General features: G+C 41.8%; 1 protein-coding gene across 1 annotated transcript; it reads right to left on the bottom strand.

The window, feature by feature from the left end:
* Positions 1 to 20,022: 20,022 nt before the first annotated feature.
* LOC306974735 (uncharacterized protein) lies at positions 20,023 to 21,065 on the bottom strand. The gene has a single exon (XM_079572108.1). The coding sequence runs from the start codon at positions 20,997 to 20,999 to the stop codon at positions 20,070 to 20,072; it is 930 nt and encodes a 309-aa protein (XP_079428234.1). The 5' UTR covers positions 21,000 to 21,065; the 3' UTR covers positions 20,023 to 20,069.
* Between the last annotated feature and the right edge of the window lie 1,373 nt (positions 21,066 to 22,438).

Raw genomic sequence — 22,438 nt, 5'->3', positions numbered from 1 at the left:
TAATGAACAAGCCACACCGGATTGTAGTCTTTGGCTAATTTTCATCCGTCGTCCCCCATGCACACTCTCAAACACACTCTCATACATCCTGGCCTATTGTACATGTTTTTAGTGGTAGGGGAAACCGGAGTACCCGGAGGAAACCTACGCAGACACAGGGAGAACATGCAAACTCCACACAGAAAGGCCCCGTCCTTGGTGGGAATCAAACCCAGACCTTCTAGCTGTGAAACACAAGCACTAACCGCTGTGCTACCGTGCTACCGTGCTACTGTGCTACCGTACCTTCTCTGACGACAGAGTCAGCTAAGACGTATATGCACGCCATGATATTCAGCCATATAAGCTACTGTTGTACTACATGGTCTCACACATCAGAAGCTGTCCTGAAGCCACTCAAATCTCTATTTAAGAAAACACTTCTTCTTCATCTTTACTGTAACATTTTAATGAAGTTTAATACTCTGGACCTCGATAGCTATCAAATATTTATAGACGTTTGCCTCATTTTGAAAGTTTGAAATGGTCTCGCTCCTCTTCTGCTAGCAGATTTTTTAAAAATGAGTAATCGAGTAAATACCAGAGTATCGTCCAGAGGCGGCTGTAATGCTTAACGGCGCAGGACTCAATTTAGTCAAATGGTGCTTTCCATCACGGTCATGGAACACACTGCCAACCCAAGTCAGGAAGTGTGGCACCTATTTTACTTTTAAAAGTGCTCTGAAACATTGGTTGAAAACTAACCAGACGTGCACACACAGGTAGATTTAGCTTTTTTTTGGAGCCTTGGGCGCGTCTTTGAGGCTGGTTGTATGTTGTCCATGAATTGTCTGTATGTATTGAGTATATATCTCTTCTGTATATTGTCTAAGTTAATGTTTGCTGATTTCACCTGCATGTTTGATTAAACCTTTGTTCAAGGATTGTCCGGTAAGTTAGGTTGCAGTTCATTAAAGGAATAGGCCACTGTTTTTACATACTGATATATGTTCTTACCTTAGCTTATAGACGAGTTCTTTAGGACCTGTCTGGTCACACGTGCCTTCAATCACGTAAACACAGCACAGACGGCATTAGCATTTAGCCTCTCCTCCTCTCCTCTATAGCTCCAAACAAGGTCAAGATAGAAGCTACCAAGCTCTTCCACGTTTTCCCTATTTAAATATGGTTACGTTAAGTGTTACACTACAAAGTATAATTACACAAAATTAAACAATGTGGATTTTCTAAGCGGATAAAAGGGGGAACTATATTGTAAGGCGTAATAATACCAGGAGTAGTTCGGTTAAGTGAAGATATTACTGCGCGGATTTCAAACTACTCCTGGTATTATCCTTTAAGGACTCTCACATGGCACATGGTCCCGTTCATTTCATTGTCCATATCACAGTCCATATTTAAAACAGCACATCATAGTCTACAATATAAAAGAGGACGGTCCTGGCTGTGCAGGCGTAGCAGAAGAAGGGGAGCGCTGACTGGACCCTGAGAATCTGAAATCTACATTAGCACAAAATAAATGCAGATGTATTGGTCGGATAGCTACAAGACCATTGACATACCAGGGCGATGATGCATGGTACTCCCCAAACGACCCGTGCCGAGACCCCGAACACGTTACTCGTCCAGCTATGCGGCCGGAGCGCCAACATGCTAAAAACACAATAGCATTGTGGCATAAGGGTTAGTGAGCCTAGTCACCTGCATGAATTTACAACTGGTAAACATGCTTACCAGCGAGACGGTTGTGTGTACATAGTTGCTGGCTTGATGTCTTAAGTCATTGGCTTGACACCTCCTGAACAACGACAACAACTCTCAACTTCACCAACTTTCACACTGTGCCCCGCTACAGCAGCAGCGTGTGAAGTCAGAGGGAGGAGAGGTCATGCCAGGTGCATAATATAATTTTTACAGCACACACACGCAATCTGATTGGCTCAATGTAAGGGCGACATAGGCTACCCCACCACATCATGAGGACGATATATTCTAGATAAATGCCCAGTCAAACTGCAGCATGAATGAGCTTCAGCCCGCACTGAATGCCATGGGGAAGCCTCTCCCCCTCAGTTCATTCTTCATTTAGTCTGGTTTCAGCCGGTCTCAGAGCCGCTCTTCAGATCAGCTCAAACAAAGTCAAAGTGAAGGAAACAGGAGTTGTTGGTCAAGCGAAGCAGGGGTTCCCAAACTTTTCATGCCACGACCACCGAAATCGCTCAACCAACAACTCCGGATCCCCTTCTGTAAAATGTGTAACCGAGTGGTTATCAGTGTTGCAAATTCCTACCACCACAGTGTTCGTGAACACCCTCTGGTTACCGTCAGTTCTGCTGCTGTAATTAGTTTTATAAATAAACTCTCCTCCTCGTCTCTTCTGTAGATCGTAAATCCTTGAATCAGTTTCATTTTCACTGTTTACATTCCACGAAAGTTTCCTGCGTATGCGCCCTGTACATCTTGTTCTATTATCTGTCTTAGCATCACAGCGCCTCACACAGGCCTGGAAGATGAATTGCGCCGTTTTCACCGACCTGAGTCGACCCATGTGGACGCACACATTTACTATAGCCTCAGTTACTTGTTCTCGTGTATATTTGTTTGCATTTCTTTTTGTGAAATTACTGAGTTGTATTATTCTCGGCCAAGGCGTTGTTGGGGGTGTAGCTGTTTATGTTCCACTCGTATGTGCCCCCAGCCGAGGTCTGGATCTATGTTTTCAAAAACCTAAGGTAACTTATCTTATTCATGGATGCTGGAGTCCTGTTTGTCATGTATTTATTTATCCATCCATCAGTAAGCCCCTGTTGCCCCTTGTTTCTTACTTTTGCTCTCTCACCTGTAGACCCTGTTTATTTTGTATTGTTTGTGGTGTAGGTCTCCCATCCCAACTTTAGCAGTCGTTTCCCCATATTTTGGGTTGTGTACACGTAAAATTGTTATATAGCCTCATAGTGCAGCTGTTAACTGAACTTTAAAAAAAAAAAAAACTCTACTTTTATATGAAAGCTTTAATAAAGAAATATATTCTATCTACCTCTGCCTTGGTGTCATTCAGCCAGACTTACCGAGCATGTTGGGTTAGAAGGGGACCCCCTAGCCTTCCCCACTTATTACAAATGTAATTCGCGTTTATCATCATTTAAGTTGCAAAACATTGAAAATGTGGTTTAACAATGTTCGTGTGGATGCTGTATTTTGATATTTGGCCTAATTGCATGTCCAACGGTCATATGTTGTTCGCTTTTCAAACTGAAATGGCTGGAGCACATGTTTTATGGGCTTCCAGGTAATGTCTGGAGCACTTTATTCATTACTTTTAAAAGCGTGAAGTCAAGAGGTGCAGTTACTGGCTGTGACTCAGGCTCCGTGAATCTGTCAGAAACGAGTCAGGAAGAAATGCGCTGGAGAAACACAGAGGAAACGGAAGCACATACTCACAGAGAGACTGCAGCCGTTAGTCATGTTTTATTTTCAGACAATACTGTCTTCTATTATTTCACTGGCTCAACTTTGTTCCACAGATTTATGACTATTGTAAATGTACAGTGGGAGGAAAATGTATGTGAACGCTTTGGAATTTCTCACATTTCTGCCTAAATTGGTCATAAAATGTGCTCTGATCTTTATCAAAATCACAAGAATGAGTAAACAGTGCTTCAACTAATACCACCCAAACACATGTCATCATATTATTATTGGCCATAACATGTAACATTCACAGGACAGGGAGGAAAAAGTAAATCAACCCAAGAATCTCACTGAACTGCAACAGTTTTGTAAAGAAGAATGTAGAAGTCATTGTAAAAGTAATGGAAGTAGAACTTAACTAACAGTAGCAGCTGCAGTATAGTTGTAGACTAAAAAGTACTCGAGTGAAAAATTTAAATGTGATTGAAATAAAAAATGAGAGTATCTGGATATTCCAAAGAACACACCAAACAAATGTTTTTAAGATACACAAACAAAACTTTTGTATTTGTCAATACAAATATTTTGTCTCGTGCAGTGACGAGGACAACTTCGTATTACTTTTTTCTTTTGTCCTGACACCTCAGAATATTACTCAAGTTAAAGTAAAAGGCACTGCTTATTGCTTGTAGAAAAAACCCTACTTCTAAGTAGTAGTAGTAGTAGTAGTAGTAGTAGTAGTAGTAGTAGTAGAAGTAGTAGTAGTAGTAGGAGTAGGAGTGGTAGTAGTGGTAGTAGTAGTAGTGGTAGTAGGAGTAGGAGTAGTAGTAGTAGAAGTAGGAGTAGTAGTAGGAGTAGTAGTAGTAGTAGAAGTAGTAGTAGGAGTAGGAGTAGTAGTAGGAGTAGGAGTAGTAGTAGAAGTAGTAGTAGTAGTAGTAGTAGTAGTAGTAGTAGTAGTGGTAGTAGTAGTAGTGGTAGTAGGAGTAGTAGTAGTAGTTAGAAGTAGTAGTAGGGAGTAGTAGTAGTAGTAGTAGTAGTAGTAGGAGAAGTAGTAGTAGTAGTAGGAGTAGTAGGAGTAGTAGTAGTAGTAGGAGTAGGAGTAGTAGTAGGAGTAGGAGTAGTAGCAGAAGTAGTAGAAGTAGTAGTAGTAGTAGTAGTAGTAGGAGTAGTAGTAGGAGTAGTAGTAGAAGTAGTAGTAGTAGTAGTAGTAGTAGTAGTAGTAGTAGTAGTAGTAGTAGTAGTAGTAGTATAGAAACCAACCCCCCTCCATGTGGTACACTATGAACCATGCACTTCCTGCATGAGTTTGTGGATGGTGACTAACCAGGGCTCTGGCTGTAGAAGCTGGTGAATTAGTTCCATGTTTATTTAGTTTAGTTTCATCTTTCTTTAAGTGTTCAGAGACATTAAGCTCTTAGAGACAGAGATGTACTGCAGCAGATTAGAGCTTAATAATTAATAATTAATTATAATAGCTAGTTTGCATCCACCGTCCCTGAACAATGAACATTCCATAGTAAACACTCCTGCAGGGGCCGTGTGTTAATGCCTCCTTGGTAGCCTGTCCTTTTAACAGTGGCCATATCCACATATCCATTCTGCAGGTGCAGCCACGTGAGGATCTTTTAAGCCAGGCCGGGCGAACCCAGTCAGAATTAGCAGGACCCCCCTCCATATACAGCAGGTCTCTCTGTCGGATTTCTCTCTCTCTCAGTCTACAATGAAAAGAATAAAGTAATGAACAATTGCATTAACATGACCATGTACAGTTTATTTATTTAGCCATTTATTCACTGTAAAAAATGGCATAACATGTAGTTAATTGTAGTGAAATGCTAAATACTTGTCAAACTTAATTTCTAAATTGATAGCCTAGTTTGCATTGTCAGGCTAGCTGCTAACCTGCAGGTGTGGTTGTTTTCTTTGCCCTGCTTTCTGCTCCCACAGTAGTTACAACGGCTGCCTCCTTCTCAGCTGCACTGCTTCGGAAAATTGGGAATTTTTTTGAGCAACGGAGACTCTCATTGTTCTTTCTTTCGTTGAATTTTCCTCTTTTGTGAGAGGAAAAAAAATACCACTGCCACTGAATCCAGTGGATGAATTACAGACACCATGGACTCCAGTGATCGTATGTGGCATGTTTATTTGGCCATACTTTCTGTTAATCATGTCAGACTGAAGTATATCTGCAAATCATATCTGAGAACCGGCCAGTCCGGAGAGACGAGCCATCAGCTGCTCGGCTGTGTGCGTGCACACGACACTGAAAAGTGGGACATGTGAGTACATACAGTGCCTCTCGTAAGTATTCATACACCTTGAACTTTTGCACATTTTGTCATGTTGACAACCCTAAACATAAAGATTTTATTTTGATTTTTTTACTGAACGTTCACACACAAGTAACAGACAACTGTGAAGTGAAAGCAAAATGATACATGATTCCGTTATTTTTCCAAAAATAAAAAAGTAAAAAGTGGGGCGTGCATAAGTATTCATACAGCATTTTCTGAGTGCATTAAATTGCCTTTATAACATTCCTAATGACGGCAGAATGTTCACACCTTGGCCTAACCATTAAATAGAGGCCACCTGTGTGTAATCTACTCTCAGTATAATTTCAGCCCTCTTTTAGGCCCTCAGAGCTATGGTCGGAGTGCATTGGTCACTAAACAACATCATGAAGGTCAAGGAGCACACCAGAGAGGTCAGGGATAAAGCTGTGGAGAAGTTTAAAGCAGCATTAAGTTATACAAAGATTTCCCAAGATTTAAACATCTCCCGGAGCACTGTTCAATCCATCATTCGGAAATGGAAAGAGTAAAGCACCACTGCAAACTTACCAAGACACGGCTGTTCACGTAAACTAACAAACTGAACAAGGAGAGCACTGGTGAGAAATGCAACCAAGTGCCCCAAGATAACTCTGGAGGAGCTGTGAAGTCCTGCCGCTGAGCTGGGGGAATCTGGACATGTGACAACTATAAGTCGTATCTACACAAATCTGGCCTTCATGTACGAGTGGCAAGAAGAAAGCCATTATTGAAAGGAGGCCTTAAGAAATCCCGTTTGAAGTTTGCTAGAAGTCATATGGAGGACACAGCTCCATGTGGAAGAAGGAGCTTTGGTCAGATGAGACAAAAATTGAACTTTTTGGCCCAAATGCAAAACGTTATGTATGGAGCAAACCTGACACTGCTCATCGTCCTGAGTGCACCATCCCCAGTGTCAAATATGGGGGGGGGGGGGTTGGAGCATCATGCTGTGGGGCTGCTTTTCCTCAGCGGGGACTGGGGAGATTGTAAGAATAGTTTTGAAGATGGATGGAGCCAAATACAGAGACATTTTGGAGGAAAACCTGCTGGAGTCAGCAAGAGAACTGAGGCTGGGACGGAGATTCACCTTCCAGCAGGACAATGACCCTAAACACAAAGCTAAATCTTCAATGGAATGGTTCAATAAAAACATATTAATGTGTTAGAATGGCCCAATCAAAGTCCTGACCTAAATCCTATTGAAAATCTGTGGAATAATCTGAAAACTGCTGTTCACAAACGCTCTCCTTCTAATATGACAGAGCTTTAGTTGTTTGGTAAAGATGAATGGGCTAATATGTCAGTCTCTGCATGTGCAAATCTTGTAGAGTCAAACCCCAAAAGACTTGTGCTGTTATTACAGCAAAAGGGGGTTCCACAAAGTATTCATTCATGCTGTATGAATACTTATGCAAGCCCCACTTTTCACTTTTCTATTTTTTGAAAAATAACAGAATCATGTATCATTTTGCTTTCACTTCACAGTTGTCTGTTACTTGTGTGTGAACGTTCAGTAAAAAAATCAAAATCAAAATAAAATCTTTGTGTTTAGGGTTGTAAACATGACAAAATGTGCAAAAGTTCAAGGTGTATGAATACTTTCGAGAGGCACTGTATATGAAAGCCACAGAAAATAAGATATATATGTTTTTAATATGTTTAAAATGTACAAAGCATCACTATTGTTGCATTATAGGAAAAGAAAATGTAATTAAAATGCCCAAAAAAAATAATTTCTGTTTTATCATCTAATGATTGAAAGTCTACTGTAGGCCTTTAAGTAAGGGATAATGTATAGAACGCACACCTTCAGGGCGAAACAAGACCCCTCCGCTTCGCGTCGGTGTCCGGTTCGCCCTGTCGGTACTTATTTTCCCGATGATGACCAGCGTTCTATACATTATCCTGCTTATTATACGGCCATTTGCCAACTGAACACACACAACATAAACTTCGTACACTTTTATGAAGGCCGAAAGGTTTATTTAATGACTTCCGCGACAAATAGTTCCCAAAAGTTTGCGCGTTGCTCTGCAACGTTTGGCTAGGCTAGAAGCAGCAAGGCTAGTAGCTAGCCTAGCTACTTAGTTGAAGGCGCAGTTGGAGAGGAGGAATGGTGGTAAATCTCTTGGTAAGTTGAAAGTCTGACTCACGCTAACTTCACGAGCAATTCCCCCAACTTCGCAGTGACGGGGACAGATAGTGTCCGCTACTACGTATGCACGGAGTGATATGAAAGCACGAACTCCGTTGCCATTGGCAGCGGTCATTATTTTTTTCAGAGGTCCTTTATCAGAAAATTATGACCGGTAGAACGTTGGGAAATCCCATTCAAATCAACGGAGCGTTCTACTTACGCTGTGAAGAGCCGTATAATAAGCCTTTTTAACATTATTTCAGCTATGCATTTAGTGGTGAGTAACAGGTCTCCATGGTAATGCTCTCTTTCTCTCTTTTTGTTCACATGCCTTCTGAAGGAAAAGATACTGGTCTCTTCCCTGATCTTCAGTGTGCTTCCTCTGAGTGTGCGTATGTGCACGGCACGTGTGATTATAAAGGCAATCAAATATTTAACTTGGCTATTCCTCTTGATATTGGACTGAAAGACACAATGGTCCAGACAGGCTGCTTTTCATGTCCGTGAAAGGTCTGTAGTTGTCTGAGCGGATGGGAGCAGGTTGCCGGCAATGGTAACAGACACAAAGTCAGCATAAAGTGCATAAATACAGGCCTGAGAACCATAGCTCCCTCCTTCTGGTAGGTCATGCCTGTGGCCCACCATCTGAACAGGCCCAGGTCAGTGAGGCAAACTACATGTGCACATGTGCTTGTACAGTGTGTTGCACCGAATTTATCATATAGAGGCGCAAATATGTTTCACAAATGAATTTCATGTTTATGCAGCACTTAAGCACACGCTATCTAATCCAGTGGTTCTTAATCTTTTGGAGCCGCGACCCCATTATAAAAGGTAAAGGATTCGTGACCCCCCGGGTCACACCGTGAGAAATAGGAATATTAGCCTACATAATTCTTAAAAAACAAAGAAAAAAAACAAATGGCTGAAATAAAATTCATCAAACTACGGACAAATAATGGCACTCTGGTAAAATAGCAAACACATGCTACAATAAAACACTAGATTATTTTATCTAAATGATCCCAAATTTGGGTTGAGAACCCCAGGTTGAGAACCACTGATCTAATCTGCACATAGCATTTAATGTAGGTAAAAAGTCTACATAAACACAATGAAATATCAGGATAAAACATACATTAAAAGGGGACTAAAATGGGGCTAAAAGAAGGGAGGGCACCTTCGCTCTCTCTCTCTCTCCCTCTCATGCTCACTCTCTCTCTCTCTCTCTCTCTGTCTCACACTCTCTCACTCTCTCTCTCTCTCTCACTCTCCGTGTCATGTCATGTATCAAAAAATATAATAAAATGTCAATCATGAATAAAAGAGGCCAGGAAACTGTTTATTTATTGGTTTTGGTTGGATGTCTTACTGTTTGAACATTTTGGCCTGAATAAAATAACAACATTTCTGGATTTGCAATTCAAATATTAAATAAATTTAGCAGGTCCAGTTTGTCGCTAATCGCCTACAATTGCAGACTTTACAGACTAACAAGCATAGGCCTAATTTCTCAATTATTCGGATTTAGGCCATTCATTAAGATTAACTTTATATAAACCTCATTTTACATCTTTACTTGCTCACAACACTTCCACCAAAGATTTTATTATACAATTTTTTTTTTTTGCACAATCGTGGAACAGACAAATAAAACAAACAAAAACAGGAGGGGGGACAGACTCGCATTGCGATGTTGTGGTGCCGCCCCCCTCCCCATGCTTTCCCCAGACCTGCGGAAGGCGGTGGTTTGCAAGGGGGGGTTCTCTTGTACACGCGTAACATGCATGATGCAGCGCAATGTTTAATAAAGATTAAAGAAATTAGACTGTCCCTCCGCTGCTGCAGCCACTCGCGGGCGGGGAAAGAGAGGCAGCAGCCTCACGCTGGACACCGTTCGAATGCGCAAAGTTACGAAATGTACAGGATTTAATTGATCAGAAACTGTCATATTGGCTGCGGAGGAGTTGCAGAGTTATGTAGCAGTTGCAAGAATACTGTAGCGTATGCTGAGTTGAAAAAAAAGAAAAAAAAAAAGATGCTATGTGCCCTGTAAAATGCGCTTCTTTCTTGTGGACTGAGCTGTGGCTACACAAGGAGCATCATCAGGAGGTAAAAACTGACACACGATGGAAATGTCTCCTTAAAACGCAGATTGGACGTGGTGTTGCGGCACTTGAAGGCATGTGTTGTTATTTATGGAAAACTGTTGTTTTCCATAAATGTGCGCGTTCATCTACTGTATCAAAGTAGGCCTGTGCGTAACCTACGCTCAAACAGACTTTTCAAGGGAATTTCGATTTTGTTTTCAATTTGACGTTGATTCTAAGGAAGAAGACAATTGGCAGCGCGATGTAAAGAGGAACATAATGTGAAGGTTGCTATAATGCTGCTTGTAATAAGCCACGACTCTTTTTCTTAAATAACGCCCTCTCCTAGAGGCGCAGCCACATGCAAGATCGCGCGTGTACCACGTTGCGTTTAGAGTTACGCACGGACTGCGCCAGTCACAAGATCTGGCCCATAAAGTTTTGTGAGAAAAGTGAAGAAAAAAGAAATGTTGCAGTACATCATGGGTAGTTTCAGCTCTCCGAGGCAGTGGAGGATCCACAGGTGTACCCTTCGTAAATGAGCCGATCGGAGGAGCTGTGAGGGGGCGAGTGGTCCAGGTGAATTGGAACACCACTCGGCGGTGCCGTGATGACGTGGATTCCGACCGAAGTGCTCGAGACGCCAAGGATCTTGGCAAGTGGGAAACAGCCTGTGTCTGGATCAGTACTGCTCATAGTCCTGCTCTCTCCCACTGTCGTGGGGCAAATGTCCCGTCATTAGGTGACACTCATCAGGACAAACCAAGTTACCTTGCCCCATCATAACATAACCATCGAATGGGAACACTTTTGCATTGTGAAATGAAGCTGTTGCACATAAAAAAAGAATGTGAATATCACCACAAAAGCCATGCAGACCCCTCTTTCTTCTCATCCCAGTGCGTCTTTGTAACGCACCAGCTGGGACGCAGGTTATCATTTATGCAGTGACAAAGCCTCGCTCAACACTGGCTTGATTGTGTTGCTTAGTTCCAAATAGATTTTGTATTTGTGCACTGCCCCTGTAGGGACATTTGACCACCTGTAGGAGCGTTGGGCCACTGTGGAGCCAGACCCTGAATATTTGACCACCATACTTCGACCACTACTGGAGTTGAAAGCACATGTGTTCTCACACTGTGAGACGAGACAAGTCCTGATGTGGTTTTGATGAGGAATTCAAATGTGTGATGATCTAAAGCTCTAAAGAGCCCGTCAGTGCGTATGGTCGTAGCTATAGTCTCTTACTGTAGGATTCCTGCTCAACTTTGAGGAGAATATTCAATGCAGTGTAGATCATCAATGTTTCATATCACTGCAGTAAAAACCTCCAGACCATCCCTCGCTCCGGAGCTGTCTCTCCTTTAGGAAGCGTTTGCTATAACAACATTTAATTTTCCTAAGTAGCGACCTCACCAGGAGCTGTGTTTTATATTTGATAAGAAGTCATAAATTAGTGTCCAACTCTGCAGCACTCAGAGAGATCAGAGCCGCTGGGTAAAGCATCCATACACTTTGCACTGAGAAGAGCAGGTGTTGACTTTCACATGCTTAAAGCAGTTCAGCAGCAGTGCAGGTTATATCTTTTGTAGCTCCAATACACGCTGACAATCATATTTCTACAGTGGATTATGAAAATGAGGACCTCATGTATTTGCCTTGTGTTTGGTTACCTGTTGTCAAAGAAAAGCAGTAACATCGCCATAGTTTCATCAGTGCAATAAGAAAAGAGAGAGCTGTTAGTTATAGACAAAATAAAGTGAGTGAGTGAGTGAGTGAGTGAGTGAGTGAGTGAGTGAGTACAGATTGGCAGCCTCGCGCTGTGGCTACATACGTAGCTTGCCATCACTGAGTATGGTGTGAATGAATAATGCGCAAAATTGTACAGAGACATTGAGCGTCTGGAAAATCACTGTATAAGACAAATGCATCATCATCAGTAGAAGCGAAAAACTGCGCTCGTTGCTAACATTAGCATATGTAGTATGAAGGTAACATCAGCTTCCTGGTTTTTGAAGTATTTATGAGCTGTTGAAACACTTTGCTCCTCTTCATGTTTCTGTATTTAGTGGAAAAATATATTAATAATTCAGCGTTTGTTGAAGTAATGGTGGAGAAATGGAAGAAAGTTCATCTTTTCCCTCTGGCTGCTTCGAACATGACCATATATGGGCCATTCCAAAGAAGGACAAAACACTTTTTTCCCCCTTACTGGTAAAAAAAAATATATTGGGCACAGAGCTTTTGATAAGAAGACTTGAGGTCAGCATCTGAGAAACCGAGAAGTGTCAGCGGTCCAAAATCTGGAATGACATGAACTTCCAAACTACAGGACTCACTCCACAACTGTAGCAACTGTTATTGCACAACTTCCCCACGAGTGAAGCGGCAAGTCCCCTCGAGCACATTCATCCCATCATCACACGCGCTGAAGCTCTGCATTAGAAAGTAAGCAAGTTTCTGAGTTTGTGCCACAAATAGCCGCCTGCAGATATATTTTTAAGAGCAGAGAGGTTGGCTGGAAGGCACAGTCGATCTGCCGCCCACTCAGCGCCCACCACCAACATTATCACAAACACAAGACACAAGGCGGTCTGCGAGGCAGGCAGGAACACACGCAGGGAAACCAGTATAAAAAACAAAACACTCTACTGTGTTTCCATGACGACGCCGTCCACGTCCGGACAAAATCACAAACAATGAATTTCAATCAGACGCTGCATTACAAGAAGACTGATTTGAGATTCAGACACAAAAGTCTGATTGTTCATGTTATTGCTTTTAGATTTGTATTTTACTTTCACAGATAAATGTAAATGTTTTCATATTTGACTTTTTAAGCATGATAAAAAGTCCTACATTTGTGGTCATGAAATTTGAATAAGGGACTCACATTTCTCAAGATACTGATTTATGAAATATTGTACTTAGTGTTTGAGTAATCTAGTTTCTACTAGGGCCCGACCGATATATCAGGCTGATATTTGGGTAGTTTCTCCAGAACCGAAAAATGTTTTTTTTTGCACTGAAAAGAGCTCAGCAGAGTGCTATGGTAGAAGACTGTTATGCACCTTTAACATAGAGGACACAGGTTCGACTCATAATCAGTTAAGTCATAATTAATTCAATATTTCTTTGTTTTCATTTCTCAGCTTCAGATGTCATGAGCATAGAAAACCAGTCCGATTGAAACAGTTCAAATCCATGTGTTGACGTGGTGTAGGCAACACACGCAGGTGCAAGCGGCTGCGAACTGCCAGGTCACTGTGTCCGTGAGGTTTCACCAGTGGTCAGGCAAATGTTAGTGATGTTAAGAAATTTTATTTGTGAAGAAGACGGAAGTGCGCTATTCAGGGGAAGAATCAAGAGAAACCTTGGGTTTTATAATCTAAGGCTGGCTCCACCTGCTGACAACTCCATCTTACGACATAAGTAACTTTTGTCCCAGAGGCCATAAGCGCCACTGCAGCTGTTAAAGCGTAAGCACTGTGCGTTGCTACAGACGCTTCACAAACCATATGTAGCTTTCGAATTTATGTCGAACTAACACTTAACATTGTCAAACAGGATCCTTCCTACTCTTCTGACCGGATGCAAGTCTGTTTGTCACTATGTTGATTCTCTATTGCAACCCTAGGGCAGAGGGCTTCGGACTCACACCGCCCCTCATCAGTCCCCTCATCAGTTGCTCCAGGTAAAAGGTGTGATGGACATGTGGGGCTGCTGAATCTGGGCTGCCAGCTGTTCTGCAAGGACTTGACTAGCCGTGGGTTTTTTTTGTTTTGTATTTTCATTTCCACCTGCAAGTTTTATATTTGCACCACTGTTTTTAACATGCTTCTAACTTAGTTCAAATGAACTAAAAATATATTTAAATCCAAATTATTTAAATCCAAATTAATAAAAACAATATATTTTTTATGAACCTGTCTCTGTCCTACCTCGTCCAGCGAACCTGTGTGACCTTAGCGTGGGGTAAAGTCAACACTGAGATTACCGTGAGAGTAAATACTATGCTGAGAAAAGACATAAGGACAGAGGGATATTGTACATCGTGCCACAAACCAATTACACAATGGAGATATTTTTTATCCGCTCAGATATGCTGTAAATACTGCATAAGTGGCGCTAGCCCACAGTTAGCTTTGCCTGTTAGCCTGTTAGCTTCTTTTGATCGTGATAAACCAAATTACACCATTTTGCAAAATGTTCATCAACAAACAGAATTCACCCAGGACTTACCTGTACCATGTCATAAATCTCAGAAATGCGATCCAAAAGGGATGTTGGACAACTGAGAGCAACGAGGGAGATGTTTTCCATTAGTGTGTACTAGGTCTCCGGGTCGGAGCAGGGAAAGCTGCAAGACACCAGGGGGTGATGAAAGACCCAATCATCCCATTAACACTTGTATTGCCCTCGGAGGGGCTACGAAAAGGATTTATTATGGTAAAAAAGTGACTGAGTTCTGCTTTAAAATGAGTCTCACACAACACTCGGCCTCAGGGGAGCAGAGACACATCAGTCACAAGTTTGTACACTCTTTTATGTATGTATGTAAAATATAAAACATTTAGGGTCAGAGTCTGGGTCTTGCCTGTTTTAGTGAGGGCTGTCCTCTCTCCTCTGGCCAATCACATCGCGTTGGTAGTGGTTCAGCGCTTTGGCCCAGGGCTGAGCTCAATTACAAAACTTCGATAGCCCGGATTTCTCCTGGTCTCGGTAGTGGGGACGCTTACCAAACCGGGTAGACCAAGCACTTCCAACTTATTCTATAAACATTTTGCAATTTGACCCTGTAGTGATATATTATTAAAAAAATATATACTGGATTTCCTCACAGTTGTATACACAAACACTGGTAAAGCTGAATATTCAACATTCACTTTTCTCAAACTCATCTTTGGGGCCAGGAGTTCCATGCCAGAGGATCGGATTCTTTAACTTGGACAGTTTACACAAAGTCTCTCCACATTGTTTATTCCCTCTCACTCTAAGAATGAGTGTCCATATCAAAGAGCAGTAGTAAAAGATCCCCAGTCTGTAGGGGAGAAAAGAGGAAGCACAGGTTTTCTGCAGTCCTCTATTGCAGTGAGCGTGGGGCGGAATTTCAATGAGCAGATCCTGGAATTCCTGCGCAGTAAAAATGCACTTTTTCATCTCCAGTCATATCAGCAGGAGCCCACGTTTACCCTTTCACTGCTCTCAACAGTGGAGCAGTGGAATCACAAAGTATTCACTTACCCTCTACTGCACAAGTTCAAAAGTACTTCATATCCAACATGTGCACGCATATTCTTCAATCATTTAAGCTTTTTATAGATTCAAATGTATTTGTTGCTGTTGTTGGGGCTTATTAAATGGTGCATTTACAGATTAATCACATCATATTTAGGGTTAAAATTGTTCAAAGTATGAAAAATTTATTAAACCAAAAGCCGGGAATCAATATACTGTACGTTTGAAGTACAGGGCCGGGCGTGGGAACTTCCTTGTTTGAAAATGAACTAAAATCATTTCTAAAGTCTTTATTCTTGTCACACAACATTGGAGATTTAACTCGACACAGCTTTGAAAATAATATATTTTAAATGTTGGCCTGCGTTAGTTGAGTTTGTTAGAACAACCATTGTTGGAAAATTACTGGGTCTCCATCCCAAAATGTCAATTTTTTCCCCCCTCCGTTTTCATCATTAGTTTGGCGTGTGTCCGATCATTAGTCTATTTGCTTTGGCGTTACAGGCTTACGATAGCGTCCACAAGCAAAGGTGTACGGATTCGGATATTGTGAGTCCAATATGACCCACACTAAATGTGTTTCAGGATTCAGTCGGCACAGTTAATTTAACATTTTCTTGGAATGACTGTCTGAAACTATCAGGCTACACATGTCCATGGTTTAACACATGTACAATTACATACAGTGCCTCTCGTAAGTATTCATACACCTTGAACTTTTGCACATTTTGTCATGTTTACAACCCTAAACATAAAGATTTTATTTTGATTTTTTTACTGAACGTTCACACACAAGTAACAGACAACTGTGAAGTGAAAGTGAAATGATACATGATTCTGTTATTTTTCAAAAAATAGAAAAGTGAAAAGTGGGGCGTGCATAAGTATTCATACAGCATTTTCTGAGTGCATTAAATTGCCTTTAAAACATTCCTAATGACGGCAGAATGTTCACACCTTGGCCTAACCATTAAATAGAGGCCACCTGTGTGTAATCTACTCTCAGTATAATTACAGCCTTTCTTTTAGGCCCTCAGAGCTGTGGTCGGAGTGTATTGGTCACTAAACAACATCATGAAGGTCAAGGAGCACCAGAGAGGTCAGGGATAAAGTTCTGTAGAAGTGTAAAGCAGCGTTAAGTTATACAAAGATGTCCCAAGATTTAAAAATCTCCCGGAGCAACTGTTCAATCCATCATTCGGAAATGGAAAAAGTAAAGCACCACTGCAGACTTACCAAGACACGGCCGTTCACGTAAACTAACAAACTGAACAAGGAGAGCACTGGTGAGAAATACAACCAAGTGCCCCAAGATAACTCTGGAGGAGCTGTGAAGTGCTGCCGCTGAGCTGGGGGAATCTGTACATGGGACAACTATAAGTCGTACTCTACACAAATCTGGCCTTCATGTACGAGTGGAAGAAGAAAGCCATTATTGAAAGGAGGCCATAAGAAATCCCGTTTGAAGTTTGTAGAAGTCATATGGAGGACACAGCTGCCATGTGGAAGAAGGAGCTTTGGTCAGATGAGACAAAAATTGAACTTTTTGGCCCAAATGCAAAACGTTATGTATGGAGCAAACCTGACACTGCTCATCGTCCTGAGTGCACCATCCCCAGTGTCAAATATACGGGGGGGGGCATCATGCTGTGGGGCTGCTTTTCCTCAGCGGGGACTGGGGAGATTGTAAGAATAGTTGTGATGATGGATGGAGCCAAATACAGAGACATTTTGGAGGAAAACCTGCTGGAGTCAGCAAGAGAACTGAGGCTGGGGCGGAGTTTCACCTTCCAGCAGGACAATGACCCTAAACACAAAGCTAAATCTTCAATGGAATGGTTCAATAAAAACATATTAATGTGTTAGAAAGGCCCAGTCAAAGTCCTGACCTAAATCCTATTGAAAATCTGTGGAATAATCTGAAAACTGCTGTTCACAAACGCTCTCCTTCTAATGTGACAGAGCTTGAGTTGTTTTGTAAAGAGGAATGGGCTAAAATGTCAGTCTCTACATGTGCAAATCTTGTAGAGTCAGACCCCAAGACTTGCTGCTGTTATTGAAGCAAAAGGGGTTCCACAAAGTATTCATTCATGCTGTATGAATACTTATGCAAGCCCCACTTTTCACTTTTCTATTTTTTGAAAAATAACAAAATCATTTATCATTTTGCTTTCACTTCACAGTTGTCTGTTACTTGTGTGTGAACGTTCAGTAAAAAAATCAAAATAAAATCTTTATGTTTAGGGTTGTAAACATGACAAAATGTGCAAAAGTTCAAGGTGTATGAATACTTTCGAGAGGCACTGTATATGCATTGACTTTTTGAAGAGTAAATGTCACGGCACAACATGGCACACTGTGACTTCACTGCAGTGTGACTCCATATCAATGAGATGGTAGTACTAGTTCTAAGATCTCGTTAGACGCTTGAATTGACAGGGTGTGCCAGCGCGGGAAGCCGAGCCAAGGTACGGGTACACAGGATTTACTGTCCTGCCCGGATGGTGCACGGATCACATGGGACGTAAATGACACTGGATGAACATCAATGTGCACCTAGAGAGGGAATTAGTGAACACTTGGACCAAATGGCATGCTTGTTTCACAAACTTTTCAATAAAACGTTCCATAATGTCACATTTGTGAAGGAGAATAATGGATGAGGTGGGCCTTTAAGGCACATTTCACTAAATGACTCTTATACAGTGTGATACAATGATGGTGTCACACATACCAGCCCACTACTGCGTCCGGCTACAGCCCAATAATGAAACCTCAACTTAATGTGTTGGTTCTAACCTGTCCTTCTTCTCGCCGATCTTTTACATTCACAGTTAGCAGGTCCCACACAAATGAAGAGCTCAGGACAGCGTATTAAAAAGATCATGTTCGCTGTGAACCCTGCCCCAAAGGAAACGCCTGTGGTCGTTAAGGAGCTTTTATCTTGGAGCCGAAGGCAAGTGATACTTAATGACAATAAAACATGTAAACAACTCAATAACTTTAATAAAAACTTTGCACTAGTTTGAATTTTTATTTTGTGTTAATCGTTAGCCTCAAGACAAAAACACCCACCGTTATGAACATGTGAAGTTTTTACATCTCACTAATGTTTTATGGACAACTATCGGCCCATAGCCTTGGCCATAGCCTTGGCCAGTTCTGTTTCAAAAGTGCTCGAGAGGGTCATCCAGAACAGACTTGAACCTTATGTTTACACAGCTGCCAACCAGTTTGGCTTTAAACCAGAGCATGGTACTGATACATGTATTTTTGCCTTGAAGGAGTTACTAGATAAATATCATTGCCAGGGCTCTACTTTATTTTTGTGTTTCCTTGATGCGTCTAAAGCATTTGATAGAATCAATCATGACAAACTATTTATGAAACTATCAAATAGAGGTGTTCCAGCTTATCTCATTAGAATTCTTATTTTCTGGTACTCTCAGCTGACCATGCAGGTGAAATGGGGTGACTCTGTGTCTGTCTCCTTCAGGGTCAGCAATGGGGTCAGGCAGGGTGGGATACTCTGCTGTTTAATATTTACATGGACGATCTTTCTGTACAGCTCAATAACTGTAAGACTGGATGTGTCGCAGGAGGCTCTGTCGTCAATCACCTCATGTATGCAGATGACCTGGTTGTGTTCTGTCCGTACAGTGCAGGACTTCAACATCTCCTGAATATCTGTTCACAATATGGCTTTGATAATGATATTAAATATAACGCTGTGAAAAGCTATATAATGATTGTGAGAACCAAGGATGACAGGTCTCTAACATTCCCTGAGTTCACCCTGTGTGGCAGTGTTCTTAACATCACAAATGAGATGAAGTATTTGGGTCATTATATCTGTAGTGATCTTACTGATGACCGGGACATGCACAGGCAGGTGTGTAAACTGTATGGTCAATCGAACATGCTGGTCAGGAAACTCTATATGTGTTCTGTAGATGTCAAAGTTACTCTGTTTAAAGCTTTTTGTTCTCCTCTGTACACTGCACAGCTGTGGCGAAGTTTTAAAAAGTCCAGCTTGCAGAGGCTCACAGTTGCATATATTGACTCTATGAGGCTGCTGTTAAAGATGCCCAGACATTGTAGTGTGAGTCAGATGTTTGCTGACTGTGGAGCTCACTCTTGTCCTGCTGCACTTCGTCATTGTTATTTTAAATTTATGTGTAGACTGAGCGACTCTCAGAATGGCATTATACGGACTCTGGTGTGTCCTGTGATCAGCTCAATGAGATTCACGTCAAAAATGTGGAATCATTGGCGCTAGTGTCTTTATGTGTGTGGCAGCTAGAGAATTGCTGGTACCTTGTTTTGTTTCTGCAATTATCTGCAGTATTTTAATATTTTTCTTTTAAACATAAATATGGATCATGTGTTCTCACTTGTGTCCTTAATAAAGATTGAATGAATGTATGAATAACCTGCTGCAGTCACATCCAAACTTTTTCTCGCTGTCTTTATTTGTGTGGGACCCTGAGAATCATGAAGGTGAAAGACGGGGAGAGGACTCTTTTTGTCCACAGTGCCTCGTTGATGCCTGATGATGAAGTGATGGGTTTGGTCATGTGACACCAATGGACTCAAACTAAGATGTTGTGCTATATTGGGTACTTACTAACTTATGAGAAAGTTCAAGTTGATTTTCTTGAACTTGAGTCTGCTGTGGCCTGAACAGGAGTATAGTAATACAAATAAATGCTTGTTGTACAGTATTTAATAAAAAACAAACAGCGGACTGACACAGTGCTTTAATGATTCTATTATATTTATGATATATCAAAACCAGTGAAATCTAACGTCAATCAGAAAGTCAATCAGAATAGCATTTCATTTTTCCGCTCAGCATTGCCCTTAAGAGACGAAACACTACGCCGCCATTTTGATTTCACTTTCTGTCAGCGACATGACTGAGCGTCCGGTCAGAGCCGGCGGCGCGGCGCACACGACCATTTCAGGAAGAAGGACCTTGCTTTTGTTCTTGTTTATCCACCTCCACAGATACCGCACCTTCTCGTCGCAGGTCCAGGGGTTCCCACTCAAGTCAAGACCTTCTTCTTCCAACGAGACCAGCGGATCGAGCGAGCCCGGAGCCACTGTCTGCAGCCGGTTCTCGTCCAGGCTAAGGTGCTGCAGACGCGTCAGGTTCTGGAACAGGGTCTGCTGAAGCCTTTGGAGTTTATTCCGGGACAGAAAAAGATGCGTCAAGTTGAGAGTCTGCCGGAAAGCCTCCGCGTCTAGGGTCTCTATCTTGTTGTTGCAGAAGTTGAGGCGTTCCACTTTGGTTAGCGCGTCCAGCGAATTTACCGGAACGCTCTCCAGTCGGTTATTGGGAAGATCGAGATTGTCGAGATTCGGGAGTTTACGGAACAAAGTCGCCGGGATTTTCGTCAGCCGGTTCCCGGACAGGTCCAGCCACGTCAACCTGCCGTTTTCCGCCAACCAGTCGTCACTGGCCATTTCGATTCGGTTGTTTTTCAAGACCAGACTCTCGAGCGGCGCGTGGCTGAAGACGTCTGCGGGCAAGACGGAGAGCTGGTTGTCCGTCAGATCCAGGGCCCGGAGTTTGGGCAGCCCACGGAGCAGGTGGGGTCCCAGGTTTTGGATGCGGTTGCTGAACAGGTGGAGCTCTCGCAGGTCCGTAAGCGAACGGTTGAGGTGCTGCTCGGTGATGGAGGAGATGTTGGTGTACTGGATGGTTAACATGGTGGTGTTGCGGGGAAGAGCGTCCGAGGGGAAAGAGGAGAAGGAGGCGGAGTCGCAGACCACCTCTGCTCGGCGGGCGAAGCATCGGCACATGGCGGGACAGGCCCGGCTCACGGGGGGGACAGAGGAGAGGACACAGAGGAGGACCAGGACCCGGGCGGACATTTCTGTGAGAGAGGAGATATTAGCAATACCAACATACAAGCAGGAGATCTTTGGAAGAATGAGGTGATTGGTAATTGTTTTGTAGTTGTGTCAGCAGAGACAGTCCACACTAGTCACAGATCTTCATTTGACAAGTGTGAGAACAGCTCCAGACTGAGTTGAGTAAATCTTTCCCTTGGTTTCCTTGATTCATCCACACACATTCACACACATATACGTCACATAAATCAGGGCCGGGGTTCCCAGACTTTTCAGGCTGCCGCCCCCAAAATCATCTATAATTAGCATTGATAATAATTTAAGGTGCAAAACATTTATGTTTCATTATTATGATGTTAGTTCCGAAACTGTATTTTGATATTTGGCTTAATTTCTCAAAATATGCTGTTTTAAATTAAGTAAAATACATCAAATTAATACAAATATTGTCTCAAACTCAACATGCGAATACTGGCATGAATGATGTCGTGTGAAACGGTTATTCTGGAGCCCTGAAGTCTAATATGAACTTAATGCAAACTGTTTCTCATACTATACTATACTATACTATACTATACTATACTATACTATACTATACTATACTATACTATACTATACTATACTATACTATACTATACTATAATATACTATACTATACTATACCATACCATACCATACCATACTACACTACACTACTACACTACACTACACTACACCATACCATACTACACTATACTATACCATACCATACCATACCATACTACACTACCATACTACACTATACCATACCATACTACAGTATACTATACTATACCATACCATACCATACTACAGTATACTATACTATACTATACTATACTATACTATACTATACTATACTATACTATACCATACCATACCATACTACACTACAGTATACTATACCATACCATACTACACTAAACTATACCATACCATACTACACTATACCATACCATACTACACTACACTATACCATACTACACTATACCATACCATACCATACTACACTACACTATACCATACTAAACCACACTACACTACACCATACCACACTACACCAAACCAAACCATACTACACTATACCATAACATACTACACTACACCAAACCATACCATGCTACACTATACCATGCCATACTACACTACACTACACTATACCATACTACACTATACTACACCATACCATACAATACCATGCCATACCACACTATACTACACCATGCCATACCATACTATACTACACTACACTTGTCATGCCATGCTACACTACACTATACCATACCATACTACACTATACCATACCATACTACACTACACTATACCATACTATACTATACCATACCATACGTACCATACTACACTAAACT

Source organism: Gobius niger (assembly GCF_951799975.1).
Source record: "Gobius niger genome assembly, chromosome: 15".
Lineage (NCBI taxonomy): Eukaryota > Metazoa > Chordata > Actinopteri > Gobiiformes > Gobiidae > Gobius > Gobius niger.
The sequence above is the reverse complement of the archived record's forward strand: the minus strand, read 5'-3'. Positions and strand labels throughout refer to the sequence as shown.

Bases quoted from the DNA above. Each gene is read 5' to 3' on its own strand.
- LOC306974735 (XM_079572108.1), bottom strand. From the start codon at position 20,999: ATGTGCCGATGCTTCGCCCGCCGAGCAGAGGTGGTCTGCGACTCCGCC.